Here is a 14,977-nt window from a genome sequence, read left to right as displayed (position 1 = left end):
GAACCAATACAGTCAAGGACTTGTTTAAAAAAAAAAAAAAAAGGGGGTCAGGCGGTGGCGCAGTGGGTTAAGCGCATGTGGCGCAAAGCGCAGGAACCAGCGTAAGGATCCCGGTTCGAGCCCCCGGCTCCCCACCTGCAGGGGAGTCGCTTCATAGGTGGTGAAGCAGGTCTGCAGGTGTCTGTCTTTCTCTCCCCCACTGTGTCTTCCCCTCCTCTCTCCATTTCTCTCTGTCCTATCCAACGAATTGCGTCAACAAGGGCAATAATAATAACCACAACGAAGCTACAACAAGGGCAACAAAAGGGGGAAAAAAATGGCCTCCAGGAGCGGTGGATTCATGGTGCAGGCACCGAGCCCAGCAATAACCCTGGAGGAGGAAAAAAAAAAAAAACTTACAGAGACATACAAAGGTATTTGTGAATAATAACTTGAGAGGCAATTTTAAAGTGCAAAGATCAGGAATATCTCATATGCTCTTAAGGTGCTTTTTAATATTTAGTTACTTCAAAGGCAAAGAAAATGTACTTTTAAAAGAAGTTTCCAAAACACATTGCTTATATCAGACAATTTTACATTTCTAACGATCAATCAGACAAATATGAATCTATCTAAAAGGTCATTTTTCTTTAATTCAAGTAACCAGGAAGAAATCACTATTGCATTTTTTATGAGAATGTCATTCATTTTAAATAACCTGTCACTGAATGACTTGTGAAATAGTGCTGAGATAATTTTCAGACTTCATTATAAAATTTGTCCACTCTTGACAAATGTCCTCTATGGAGAACTCTTCACCACCATATTCCAGAGGAAGAATGTCTGGGAAGTGCTGAAGTAAGCTTTGCTTGTAATTGCTCCCATGCATGTGAATCTGAAATAACCAAAATATTTGAGGTGTGCTCTCTTCCCCTCAAGACATTAAAACCTTTCCAGTGCAAAGTAAAACTAACCAAGATATCGGTTTCAAAATAGAAAAGTATATGTAGTTACTGTATCATTTCTTCCTCTGCTTCTGAATCTAAGAATTCTAACTTACGTTTAGACTGTGCTGTTTATAAATCTAATAATCTAGCATATGTCTGGCGGTCCAGGTGGTGGCACACCCAATTGAACGCACACTTTAATATGTGCCAGGGCCCGGGTTTGAGCCCTCACCTCCCAGCTATAAAGGGAAGCTTCACAAGGAGTGTCTCTCTTTCCCTCTCTCTCTCCACCTCTTCTCTCAGTTTTTCTCTGTTCTAACTAAATAAAGGAAAGAATGGAAAAAACAGCTGCCAGAAGCAGTGAATTCACAGTGCTGGCACCAATCCCCAGTGATAACCCTGGTGGCAATAGAATAAATAAAAATAAATAAATAACATATATCTGGACACAGAATTAGGAATACATTAAATGATGTTAAGTGGTAGGTTTAATGAAGTCTTCCCTAGTATAAAACTAAGAGCCAATTGATTACAGTGGTTGAGAACACTGAATTCTCAAATATCCTAAGCTATATAAAATTATCATTCTATCATGAGGGTTATGCAAAATTGTAATGCAAAGAGACTCTCATGCCTGAGGCTCCAAAGTCCCAGGTTCAGTCCCCCACTCTACCATAAGCCAGAGCCGAGCAGTGCTCTGGTAAACACAAAACAAAGAAATAAATCATACCATCAAAGTGTATCTTATTAAAAATAGCCTTTTGGAGGCCAACCCTCCCCCCCCCCCAGAAAAAAAACCTCCACACATTTAATTGACTCTTGTAAGAATGCTAAAATGAGGAATGCTCATTTTATGCAGTGATTAAGTCCAGTCTTCTGCACTAGCGAATTCTTTTGTCTATGTGTTTTTGTTTATGTGTAAATGCATCTGTAGAATAAATTCTCAGAAGTGAAAAGGCTATAACTTTGGTAACTGTTACCACACTGCTCTCTACGGGGAATATTCCATTCTGCATTCCAACTAAAAAACAGTCTTCCAGACATAATTTTTCAAAATTAAGAAATTTTAATTTATAAAAATAGTTGGCTATAACAGTGCTTTATCACTTCTGGAAAAATCAAGTGTTTTTAATTTTATACTTAAGAATGATGCTTTTAGTGGTGGGGTAGTGGTGTGCCATTGTAGAGCGCTCATGTTACCATGTACCTGGGTTCATGACATGTGTGCGTACACACACACACACACACACACACACACACACACGCACGCACGCACGCGCGCGCACACACACACGCACACACACGCGCACACACACACACCTGTAGAGGTAAAGCTTCACCAGCTGTGGAGCAATGCTACTGTTGGTCTTTCTTTTTCTCTCCTCAACCTCCCTCTATTTTACTTTTTCTCTATAAGAAAAAAAAAAAGGCACTAGGAGATGCGGAACAGTGCCCTTTATCATACAGGCAGCAAGACCCAGCAATAACTTTAGTGGCAAAAAAAAAAGTTATCTTGTTAGATGGGTGTTCAAAATAGTAGACCAATAGTACGTGTGTGTTGGGTGGAGAGGATAGTAGAAAATAAAAGGCTTCTTAAGTAAGCACTGGAATGAATGCTTGGTGTAGAGGAATTGTGAATGAATACATCTTTTAACTTACCCGGTCCTTAATTTTTTCAGTCAGGAATGGTTTGATCATGGAAAAGACAGCATGGAAAATTATAGGCTCATTTATCAAATGGATACCACGGACTTTTAATGGGAAGGAGTCCTTTTGAAAACAAATAAAGGTACTATTGGTAACAAAGCATAAATAGGTTATACATTCCTGTTGACAAGTTCCTTTTTTGAGTACTTGCAAAACTTAGGATAGTACCTAAGTATAATTTTAAAAATGCTTTTTTCCATAACACAATAGGCAACTTTATAGTCGCTGTCACTATATTAACAAAAGATCTATAATATTAGGGCTGTCCCTGGAAGCCAGAGGGTGGAGCATCTGTTTAAGCACTTATGTTACCCTGCACAAGGACCCAGGCTCAAGCCAGTGTTCCTCACCTGCAGTCATAAAGCTTCTCGAGTGGTCAAGCAGTTCTGCAGGTGTGTCTCTCTTCCTCTCTATCTCCCCTTCCTCTCTTGATTTATCTTAGTCCTATCAAATAATAAAAGATTTTAAATAAAAAAACACTTCACCTCATCTGCAGCTTTTATTAGTAAGACATAGAACATCTGCCCCCCTCCAATCACAGAATTTTCTTTTTAGGAAAAAAAAAACCATAATTGGGATATTTAACTTAGCCTTTCATCCAAATCTTTCCTTTTGAGAAAAAAAGCTCAAACTTTCAATAAAAGGTGAAAGAACAATGCAGTAAATCCATATCTTCAAATGTGGGATAGTGGTATAAACCTATAGCAAATTAAGGCAAGCTTGTTTAGAAAGTTTAAAAATTAAGAGTTGAAAGAAAAGCTTTTCTCAGTTGTGTCTTCAGCCAAACAAATGTTAATATAAAAACTTCCTGGCAACTTTATTTCATGCAAAAATCCTTTTTTGTATGCATATGTATTATTAATTTGATGCATTCAGGCTCTTATAATCTTACTATAAGCAATTGTTACTGTGTTCTCTAGAGAATTTACATTTTATTTCATCCTGTTGATTGTAGTACAATTTTGGTAGATATCAGTTGTTGTTACAGTAGAGGCTAGGTGGTGGCACTCTTGGCTGAGTGCACATGTAGCAATGTGCCAGGAATCAGGCTCAAGCCCCTGCAAGGTCCTCACCAGCAGGGGGGAAGTTTCACAAGTAGTGAAACAGTGCTGCAGGTGTCTTTCTGTCTCTCTCCCCTTTTCCTTCCCCTTCCCTCTCAATTTCTTTCTGTCTCTATCCAATGCATACATAAATAAATGTATTATATATTTTAAAGAGTTATAAACTCTAAAAAAAAATTGTTAAAATAATCCATCAAATGGATGTGCTATAATCTAAACCCCCCCCCTTCTAGATTGATATGGTCTTTCTAATTTTGTTCTGTTTAAGAGTAGCTTTATTAGGGACTGTGTGATGGTACATATGTTAGTTTGCACAAGTTTTAATGAGCAAGAACCTGGGTTCAAGCCCCCCCTCTCAGTTTGTATATACAAGAGGAAAGCTTTACAAGCGGTAGGGCAGTACTTGAGGTATCTCTGTCTGTGTGTTATCGCCTCCTCCTCTTTCTTCTCTCTCTCTCTCCCTCTAACAAAAAAAAAGGGAAAGAAAAGGTAAGAGAAAGAAAAAGTAACCATCAGGGAACAGTAGTGGAGTTGTACAGACACAAAATCCCAGCAAAAATCCTGATTAAAAAAAGAAAAAAGTGATGCTTTTAGAAGGATGTATTCTTGGTTTCATTCATTTGAAAAATACAGAAAAGCAAATGAAAGAAAAAAAAAAAAAACATAAAAAAACCCTTAAACCCTGACAACAGAATGTTGATTACCAGAGGCAGAGGAAAAGTGACTTAAACAGGTTGGAAAGGGCTGATTGGTCCACGGTGGGTTGTGACATTTGGTAGCCTGGTGTGACATACATTGTTACTGAAGTGAGAAACTGTATGTCTGAAACTTATGCAGTGTAGTTAATGAATGATACCTCAATTTAAAAGGGGTGATGACGAAGTAACTGTCTTCTATTTAGAAGGCAATCATTTACATTGCTCAGATGCAGATGCTGGCTTCTGTGTTGAGACAACGTGTGCACAGGCATGATTATGCTCAATAGGCTAGGCTATGTTATATGGTAAACGATACAGTTTATTATGTGACATGTATGGTATGCTATAATGGAACAATTATTTTTTAATTGAAGGTATAATTATATACCATAGGCTTGGTATAGTCATTAAATGGTGATTCATTTGAAACAGCAACGTAACTGACACTTAGTAAGTCACTATTATCATAGACAAAGTCTTTCCTATACATAAAATTATTCTTCACATTTCCCAAAGTGAAATTACTAAATGGAATATGATGACTATTTAAAAAATCTTTTGGTATCTAAAAAAAAAAAATGCATCATACAAATTTCTATCTACCAAAGCAGGAACATTTTATTATACTATGTTACTTTTGTTGGCTTATTTCATTTTTATTCTTTTTTAAAGGTTTTTAAATATTTATTTATTTTCCCTTTTGTTGCCCTTGTCGTTTTTCATTGTTGTTGTAGTTATTAGTGTTGTTGTTATTGATGTGATTGTTAGAATAGGACAAAGAGAAATAGAGAGGAGGGGAAGACAGAGGAGGAGAGAAAGATAGATACCTGCAGACCTGCTTCACCGCCTGTGAAGCGACTCCCCTGCAGGTGGGGAGCCGGGGCTCGAAAGGGGATCCTTACACTAGTCATTGTGCTTTGCACCCCGTGCGCTTAACCCATTGCACTACCGTCCAACTCCCTCATTTTTATTCTTATGAGAGAGACTAGAGCACCTGAAAGATATGCTACCAAGGATAGACTCTCTGGGCAACAGCACTATTTCTGAGTCATTGTTTGAAAAACTGATGTAGACATCCTTACTAACAGAAGCAGAAGGTCGCCTCCTTGTTGTTTCATTGTCCACTTACTGTAAGAACTGCCGCGATCTTCTTGGCTACAGACGGGGTAATTTGCAGAGCGTGAGAAAACTGCCAGCCTTCCAAGTCAAATATAGCCTTGATACCATTCCTCTGTGTCTCTACTTCCCGTACAATAAGCTCGGACGTGATTAGACTTACACGAAATACATCATAAGCTGTGAAAACTTTTGAATCCCATTGTGCTAAAAATAAAAAAAAAATACATGTGTTATCATGTCTCGGCATTGTATAAAGGGTTTAAAATACAAAGAGAACCCAATTATTTTTAGATTTAATAGATCGACAGAAATTGTTTGAAAGCATAATCATGAATTGAATACTTTTATCAAATCGGTGATTCAGGAACTGATGCCTGCTCCTTTCTTTTCCTTCTTCAAAGCCTTAGCAAAGCTCAATTATTTTTTAAGAAAATGGAGGTTGGGGAAGTGATAGAGGAGAAGGGCAGAGGGGCTGCACACAGGATTTGATTTTTGATTGCTAGTTGAAACTATAGCCTAAAATATGCAAAAAGGAACTGTGGTTTAAAAAAAAAAAAAAGGTCCATACTCCCAGAGGGATAAAGAATAGGAAAGCTATGGGGGGTGGGGTGGGATATAGAGATCTAGTGGTGGGAATTGTGTGGAGTTGTACCTCTCCTATCCTACGGTTTTGTTAATGTCTCCCTTTTAAAATATATAAATTAAAAAAGGAGGGGGGATGCCTCTGTCTATGATTCAAGCTCAGAGATATTAAAATAATATAATCAGGGTGCCGGTTGGTAACGCAGAGTGTTAAGCGCACATGGAAGTAACACGAAGGACCAGCGTAAGGATCCGGGTTCCAGCCCCCGCCTCCCCACCTGCAGGGGGGTCACTTCACAGGCGATGAAGCAGGTCTGCAGGTGTCTGTCTTTCTCTCCCCCTTTCTCTCCTCCCCTCCTCCCTCCAGTTCTCTCAATCCTATCCAACAATGACGACAGTAATAACTACAACAATAAAACAACAAAGGCAACAAAAGGGAATAAATAAGTATTAAAAAAGAGTCAATATATAAAAGGCAAAGGAAAATTACACACACTACAACAATATCTGACATGATCATATTTATGTATTTATATAAAAATATTTGTGTTGTGGTCTGGGAGGTGTATAAAGTGGATAAAGCATTGGACTCTCAAGCATGAAGTCCTAATTCAATCCCCGGCAGCACATGTACCAGAGTGACGGTTCTTTCTCTCTCCTCCTATGTTTCTCATTAATAAATAAATAAAATCTTTTTTAAAAAATGTGTGTTTATGCCTACACACAGATATTGAAATACAAAACTAAATGAAACTCAAATGAAGGGTTAAACCAACTAGAATGGTGAAAAGAAAATAAACCAAGGGAGTCTGGTGGTAGCGCAGCGGGTTAAGTGCACATGGCACAAAGCACAAGGACCTCTGTAAGGATCTGGGTTCAAACCCCCGGCTCCCCACCTGCAGAGAAATTGCTTCATAGGCGGTGAAGCAGGTCTGCAGATGTCTATCTCTCCCCCTCTCTGTCTTCCCCTTCTCTCTCCACTTCCCTCTGTCCTATCCAACAACAACGACATCAATAACAACAACAATAATTACTACAACAATAAAACCAACAAGGGCAACAAAAGAAAATAAATATTTTTTAAATTTTTTTTAAAAAGAAAAAAACCAAAAGTTTCAGTCCCCAGCACCACCATTAAGCAGAGCTGAGAAGTATGCTGGTGTCTCATGTCTGTCTATTTGTCTATCTCTGTATCTCTCTGTCTGTAAAAATAAAAAAAATAAAAAAAAAGAAACTATAGCCTAAAATATGCAAAAAGGAACTGTGGTTTAAAAAAAAAAAAAAAAAAAAAAGGTCCATACTCCCAGAGGGATAAAGAATAGGAAAGCTATGGGGGGTGGGGTGGGATATAGAGATCTGGTGGTGGGAATTGTGTGGAGTTGTACCTTTCCTATCCTACGGTTTTGTTAATGTCTCCCTTTTAAAATATATAAATTAAAAAAGGAGGGGGGATGCCTCTGTCTATGATCCAAGCTCAGAGATATTAAAATAATATAATCAGGGCGCCGGGTGGTAACGCAGAGTGTTAAGCGCACATGGAAGTAACACGAAGGACCAGCGTAAGGATCCGGGTTCCAGCCCCCGCCTCCCCACCTGCAGGGGGGTCGCTTCACAGGCGGTGAAGCAGGTCTGAAGGTGTCTATCTTTCTCTCCCCTTCTCTGTCTTCCCCTCCTCTCTCCATTTCTCTCTGTCCTATTCAAACAATAGCAATAACAACAATCACAAAATTAACAGTAACAAGGGCAACAACAGAAAAATAATAATAGAAGCAGAACAAGTGTATCTCTATAATTAACCAAAGAGGTTGCTAAGGAAAAAACATGAGGAGCAGACAAACAGGCAGGCTGACCTCTCTGACTTCTTCAGTAACCAAATATACGCACAGACATCATACCCCTTCAGACCTGAACAGTAAATGTAGGCTTCAGAATGCAGCACTGGGGCAAATATGCAGGTAGCTAGCTGCTCACATCCAGGAGAAAGCTATCTTAAGAAGAGGAGGCACTGCCATGCTTCCTCACATATCTCACTCTTTCCCTCCCCGACTATCCCATCAGCAGGTCATGGATGCAAAATGACAGTAATGAACAAGCAAGCAGGGAATCTTTATGAAATATATCTATCCATTAGGAATTATAGTAAAGCATATGCGCAAGAAAGAGAGGACCCCAGCTCAGTAGTCAAAGGCACTAGAATCCAAGAAACAGTTAACAAAGTAAGTGATGTTTAAAAAGGGAGGTGGGGAGGGACCCGGCCTAGAGCAGGGGGTTAAGCTCTAAGCTCAAAGACCTACTTAAGCATTGGAGTTGGAGCCCCCGCCCCCACCTGCAGGGAGGTGGCTTCACAAGCGGTAAAGCAGGTCTGCAGGTGTCTTTCTTTCTCTCCCCTTCTCTGGCTTCCCCCTCCTCTCAATTTCTCTCTGTTTTGTCCAATAATGACAGCGTTAACAACAACAATAATAACAACAACGATAAACAACAAGGGGAACAAGGGGAAATAGAAGCAGTGGATTTGTAGTGCAGGCACCGAGCCCCAGCAATAACCCTGGAGGTAAAAAAGAGGTGGGTGAGAGGGGTTGGGGGGGACTGGGGGAGGGTCTGGAGGACTGAGGAGAAAGCATAATGGTTACGCAGAAGACTCTCATGCCTAGGCTCTGAGGTCCCAGGTTCAATCCCCAGAATGACCACAAACCAGAACTGAGCAGTGTTCTTGCTGCTTTCTCTCTACTTCTCTTTCCCTCCCCCCATATCTTTCTCTCTGTACCACCCTTTTATTAATAAGTAAATAATATTTTTAAAATAAATAAAATAGTTTAAATAGGGGAAGTATACTACATTATTAAATAAAAGCAGTTAAAATGCAAGGGACTCTTGGATGTTGGGACAAATGACTTAAGACAATAAGTGTATAAAGGTTGGGTATGTTAAGCTGAGGGATTAACTCAGATTCAGTACCTGCAACCAGGCCCAGAAATTTCAACACTGAGCTAAAATTTTAGAAAATGACAATACAGAGAACATGGGACTGTCAAGAAATATTAGCAGTACTGAAAAAGAGGTGAGTCTTGGGAAATAACATAAAGGTTATGCAAAAAAAAAAAAAAAAAGCTTTCAAATGTCCCAAAGCCCCAGATTCAATCCCTACCACCACCATAAACCAGTGTGAAGAAGTGCTTTGGTAAAAATAAAAAAATAATAATAATTACAGCAATAATTACATAAATAAGTCTTCAGTCTAAGGAGACCCTGGAGTGCCTACTAAGATGAATTTAAAAAATGTTATGACTAAGCAATGATAAGTTACCGGCTTAGACAAATAAGATAGGATCGTGGTACTATTTAGTGAGACAGGAAACACTAACACAGAGGAGTTTCCAGAGAAAAGATCCTAAGTATCTTTGAACATGTTAAAATGTTGACACCTGTAATAGGAATCCAGTACAAGAGCAAGTGAAATGAAGGTCTGGGAACTGTCTGTGTTTATATGACATACAAGTGTTAACTTACATCTGTTTTTATGTGCTACAGTATAAAGATAATGTAAGAAGAACCAGCGTTCTAAGGTATTTCCGAATTTGAACAACAGTAGCATAGGTGGTGATGCCATGAGACTAAGGAAGTAAGTCAGAGGAAAACACCAGGAATACATGCCACTCAATCCAAAGGGAAAGGATAATTCAGAAAAGAGGAAGTGGTTTACTTTGTTGAGCAATCAAGTAAAATAAGACTCAACATGTGCCCGTTCAATTTCAGGAAAACAAGGTCACAAACAGAGCTTGGGAGAACTATTGCAGCTTCTGCTGGAGAAGGGTGGGTACACAGAACTCTTGCTGGTTGGAATGATGTGGAATTATACTATTATAATTTCGTAAATCACTATTAAGTAACTCATAAAATTTTTATAAGAAGGTCACCCGTGATTTATTAGTCAATTATGCAGAGATGTGGAAATCAAACTAGATCAGAATGGGTTGAGAGAAACTATGAAGGGGACATCACTAATTTGAAATATTTGAGGAAAATGAGAAATGTTGGGGAGATTTCCTGGGAGAGAGTCTGCAAAGATTCCTGGGATGTAGAACTTTTTGTTTTGCTTTGGATGGCTGGTTCTTAACAGATTTCAGTATTGATTGGTATTGCCTGGTGGCAAGGAGTAATTTAAAGGTACAGAAAAAGATGTGACATACTGACTGCTGCTTTTAAAAAAAAAGTGATTAGACTTGCTACTACCTGGTCACAAGGAATGATTTGAAAATAGAGGGGAAAAGTGATGTTTGGATTATTGCTAAAGGCACAGTGGAATGATCTTTTGCTTTAAAAGCTTAGATTTTTTTTTTGTAAGAAATCTTGAGAAACCCATACATAAATAATCAAAAATATTTTACTATGTGACAGGAAACTAATGAAAAAAGCATTAGCATGGGGCCGGGTGGTGGCACACCTGGTTGAGCACACATTACTATGACCAAGGACCCAGGTTCAAGCCCCCTGTCCCCACCTGCAGGGGGTAAAGCTTCACAAGTGGTGAAGCAGTGTTTTAGGTCTCTCACTGTCTCTCTCCCTCCCTATCTCCCCCTTCCTCTTAATTTCTGGCTATTTCTATTCAATAAATAAAGATAATAAAAAATTTTGAAAGCATCAACAGAAGCACTGATGTCTAATATTCAGAAAGCAGATACTGACCTAAATTTCTGAGCCAATTAATCTGTGAGACCTGTGGCATCCCAAACTACAGCCATTAACCACATTTGAGAATCCACCACTCCCAGCAGATATTTTTCCTCTATTTTTTTTTCCTTTCTATCTTACTTAATAGGACAGAGAGAAAATTTGAGAGAAGAAGGGGAGGTAGGGTGGTAGAAACGAAGACAGATAGAATAGACACCTGAAGACATCCTTCAACACTCTCTGAAGCATCACTCCTGCAAGGGAAGAGCAGGGACTTGAACCTAGGTCCTTTCACATGGTGATGTGTGTGTGTGTGTGTTCAACCAGGTGCACCACCACCTGGTCTCCTTTTAAAAATATTTTTATAGTCTCCATTAAGCCCTAGTGAAAACCTAAATCTTTAAATATGAATTCACTCAAGTTTTCCGTATGATAATCAAGGAAAGTAAAAGAACAAGAAGGGTGGGTTATCACTTACCGATTCTATAAATGAGGACTCTGCTGCCAGTGGGATCTCTGTCTCGTAAAACTCCATGATAGCCTGCCTTTAGAAGGCCAAGAATATACCCGGGGTGTAGATCTGCACTTATTTCTGGGCATTCTGATCTCCATTTGTAATAGTTTTTTAATAACTGAAAAATAAAAAGAAAATTTAAAAGGTTACGGTAGAATGCATGGCAAATATTTCATTGAAATGATAGAAATCTGGCATTATGGATGGCTTTGCTATTCATTATGTCAGGATTTTAGCGGTCTCTTTTACTTTTCTTTTTTTAATTTTCGTATTTTTTTATTGGAGAGGGGGTTAATGAAATATATGTGTCTATACATGTGTACGGTTACCCAGTTCTGCATAACAGGTGCCTGCTACATATCCTCATCCTCCTTCCCCCCTCAAGGGGCCTAGACTCCCTATACCTCCAGCCTCCTTATTCCATTCCCTTCTCAGAGACCCTGTTTGGATGCAGTACACCACCCCACAAGTTTCACCCTGTGATCTCCCTTTCTCACTCTGTCTCCCAAGTTTCACCTACATGGGGAGTCATACTGTAGCCATCCCTGTCTTCCTCCTGACCATTCCCACCCAACATGTTTCCTTCAATTTCCAAGCAAGGTAATGCTAAGATTGGGATTATAGTATCTGATATCTAGGCCTCTGATGGTTGAACTTGGTTCCATAACATTAGTCATAAGTCATATCACTCTGTCCTTCCTGCCCTCCATTTCCCTATGTGTTTGCTGCTCTTGTTGCTGTTGTTTGAGTTCCCATTTTTATTTATTTGTTTGTTTATTTGTTTATTTATTTATTACCAGAGCACTGCTCAGCTCTGGCTTGTGGTGGTGCAGGCGATTGAACCTTGGACTTAATGGGGCCTCAGACTTGAGGGTCTGTTTGCATAACCATTATGCTATCTACCCCTGTCCCGAGTTCCTATTTTTATTCTACCACAGATTACCTCATCTGGAGTTAGAGTTCCTTTACTTCTTTTCCTATAAGCCGTCTTTCAGTAACTCTTGCAAGACTGGTGGTGGTAATTTTTTTCTGTACATTTGGGAAGCTTTTGATTTCTCCTTCATATTTGAAGGATACCCCACCTTTTGGGGGGGAGAGGCTTCAAGAGTGGTAAAGCAGGGCTGCAGGTATCTCTCTGTCTCTCTCCTTCTATCTCCCCTTCTCTCAATTTTTCTCTGTCTCTAACCAATAAATAAACATCTTAGAAAGAAAGTGAAAAAAATAAATAAAAACATGCTTGAAGGATAGTTTTGGCAGGATAAAGTATGTTTGTGGCTGATAAGTCTTATCTCTTATGACTGTAAAAAATGCTATTCCATTCCCTTCTTACTTCTCTTGTTTGTGTTAAGAAATCTGGTAAAAGCCTGATGACTCTACCTCTTATGTCAACTTCCTCCTTTCCCTTACAGACTGCAATATTTCTTCCTTGTTCTTACTTTTTGGATATTGTTACTATTATGTGTCTTGGCATTGGCTGTTTGGGGCTCAGTTGTTTTGTTTTCTGTTCAGCTTCCTCTATGTCTATATTTTGACCATTGCACAGGTATGGTAAGTTTTCCTTAATAATTTCTTTGAATAAGCTTGCCTCTCTCCTTCTCTTTATCCTCAAGCACCCCAGTAACTTTCACATTTTTTCCTTCTGATGGAGTCTGCTATTTCATAGAGAATTGCCTCATTTTTATAAGCTTTTCATGTTTTTTTATTATTTTTAAAACTTTATTTACTTATTTTCCCTTTTGTTGCCCTTGTTTTATTGTTGTAGTTATTGTTGTTGTTGATGATGTCGTCATTGTTGGATAGGACAGAGAGAAATGGAGAGAGGAGGGGAAGACAGAGAGGGGGAGAGAAAGATAGACACCTGCAGACCTGCTTCACTGTGAAGCGACTCCCCTGCAGGTGGGGAGCCAGTCTGTGCATTTAACCCACTGTGCTACCTCCAGACTCCCTAAGCCTTTCATCTTCAACAGCTTTATACTCTGAGAGTGTGGTGGTTTTATCTTCTAACCCTGTTAATCTTTCCTCAAGCTGATTTTATTCTGCGTACAAAGCCTCTTAGATAAGCTCTATTGTTCTCTGGAGCTTCCTTTATGTCAAATATTTCCTTTTGGGGTTTTCTGTGAAATTTTGAACTCTGTGGTGATCTCTTCAGTCCTTAATTTGTGTTTGTATGTTATGGCTTGAGTCTTGAATTACCTTAATAATAAGCTTTCTGAGTTCAAACTCAGAATTTTTTTTCAATTCTTTGTATATTTTTGGACAATTGCTTTCTTTTTTTAATATATTTTTTTCTTTTTATCACTATATTGGTAAGAGATGAGAATAGTTATGGGTGGGGCAGTTCCAGAGAGAAGAATAAGAGGTTAGATCTGTCTGAACATATTTGAGGGTAGAAAAATACTATAAAATACAGATGGATTCACTTTAAAAAAAAAAAAAAAAGCTTAACTTTGTGCCGCTGTTTAAAGTAGACCCAGTAGATAGCTTCAATACACTTGAAATTGTTTACTTTTTTTTTTTCCATTTCGTTTGGAGGTTAGTGGTTTCTAGCACAATTGTCTACACTTGGGCTCCACTTCCCAGTTCTGCATCATGAGTGCATGCCCCCCCCACACACACACACCTAGGACTTCCCCCCAAGCTTCCCTCTTCCATTCTTTCCCCAGAGTTCCTTGCTTTGTTGCAGTACCCAACTCCCAATTCACATTTCACCCTGTGCTCCCCCTCCTTGGGTCTGTCTCCTGAGTTTCACCCATGTGTGTAGTCAACTAGCAAGCAGTCCGCCCTCTCTTCCTGGCTCATTCCACCCAACATTTTTCCTTAAGATTTCAAGCAGGGGGATGCTAAGGTTAGGATTTTAGGTCTAATATGTGGTCTTTTAATATTTGGTCTTGATTCATCCACTTTGTTCATATCACTCTGTCCATTCTGTCTTCATTTTTCCAATCTCCCTTTTTTTTTCTGTTCTTGCTGTTGTTTGTGTTCCCACTTCTATCACTAATGAACTCCTTTAGAGTTGGAGTTTGTTTGCTTCTTTTCATGTAGGATTCCCTTCAATAATTCATACAAGATTGATAGTGGTGAATTCCTTCAGTTTCTGTATGTTTGGGGATGTTTTGTTTTATCCTCCATACAAAAAAAGAGAGAGATAGTTTGGCAAGGTAAAGAATTCATGGCTGATCATCTTTGTCCTTTAGTACAGTGAATATTTCGTTCCATTCTCTTCTTGTGTCTACTGTTTGTGTTAAGAAATCTGGAGATAGTCTGGTGGTTCTGCCTTTATATGTCAAATTCTTTTTTTCACTAGTGGCCTGCCTGCATTAGCTTTTCTCTGTTTTTGGAAAGTTTTACAATGATGTGTTATGGTGTAGGACATTTTGAGTTATTAGCCCTGGGTATTCTAGCTTCCTCTCTGCTTTTATTTTCAGCATTTTCCAGGTGTGTTAAGTTTCCCTGCATGCTTTCTTTAAATATAATCCCTGCTCCTCTCCCCTCATTTTCATCTTGAGGAATTCTAATAATTCATACGTTACCCTTTCTGATCCAATCTATTTCACCCAGAATTTCTTCCTTTCTCATGAGACTCCTCTACAACAGACTTACACTCAGAGAATGTGGTGGTTTTATCTTATAGCCCTAGTATGCTGTCCTCTAACTGAATTATTCTACTTACAAAACCTCTAATATTTGCCCTAACTCCTAACT

The 14,977-nt window shown here is 38.9% G+C and overlaps 1 protein-coding gene across 2 annotated transcripts in view; it reads right to left on the bottom strand.

Annotated features, from left to right (window-relative positions):
* Positions 1 to 606: 606 nt before the first annotated feature.
* TTPA (alpha tocopherol transfer protein) overlaps positions 607 to 14,977 on the bottom strand; it is a 38,630-nt gene continuing 24,259 nt past the window's right edge. Inside the window, exons 2-5 of one of the 2 annotated variants that reach the window (XM_007526860.3) lie at positions 11,240 to 11,393; positions 5,522 to 5,715; positions 2,586 to 2,696; positions 607 to 874 (exon numbers count right to left, since the gene is read on the bottom strand). In XM_007526860.3, the coding sequence (XP_007526922.1) occupies positions 701 to 874; positions 2,586 to 2,696; positions 5,522 to 5,715; positions 11,240 to 11,393 (633 nt within the window). In that variant the 3' untranslated portion in view covers positions 607 to 700. The remainder of the gene's footprint in view (positions 875 to 2,585; positions 2,697 to 5,521; positions 5,716 to 11,239; positions 11,394 to 14,977) is intronic. The other variant, XM_060200954.1, reaches the window with a different exon arrangement.

Source organism: Erinaceus europaeus, chromosome 1 (assembly GCF_950295315.1).
Source record: "Erinaceus europaeus chromosome 1, mEriEur2.1, whole genome shotgun sequence".
Lineage (NCBI taxonomy): Eukaryota > Metazoa > Chordata > Mammalia > Eulipotyphla > Erinaceidae > Erinaceus > Erinaceus europaeus.
The sequence above is the reverse complement of the archived record's forward strand: the minus strand, read 5'-3'. Positions and strand labels throughout refer to the sequence as shown.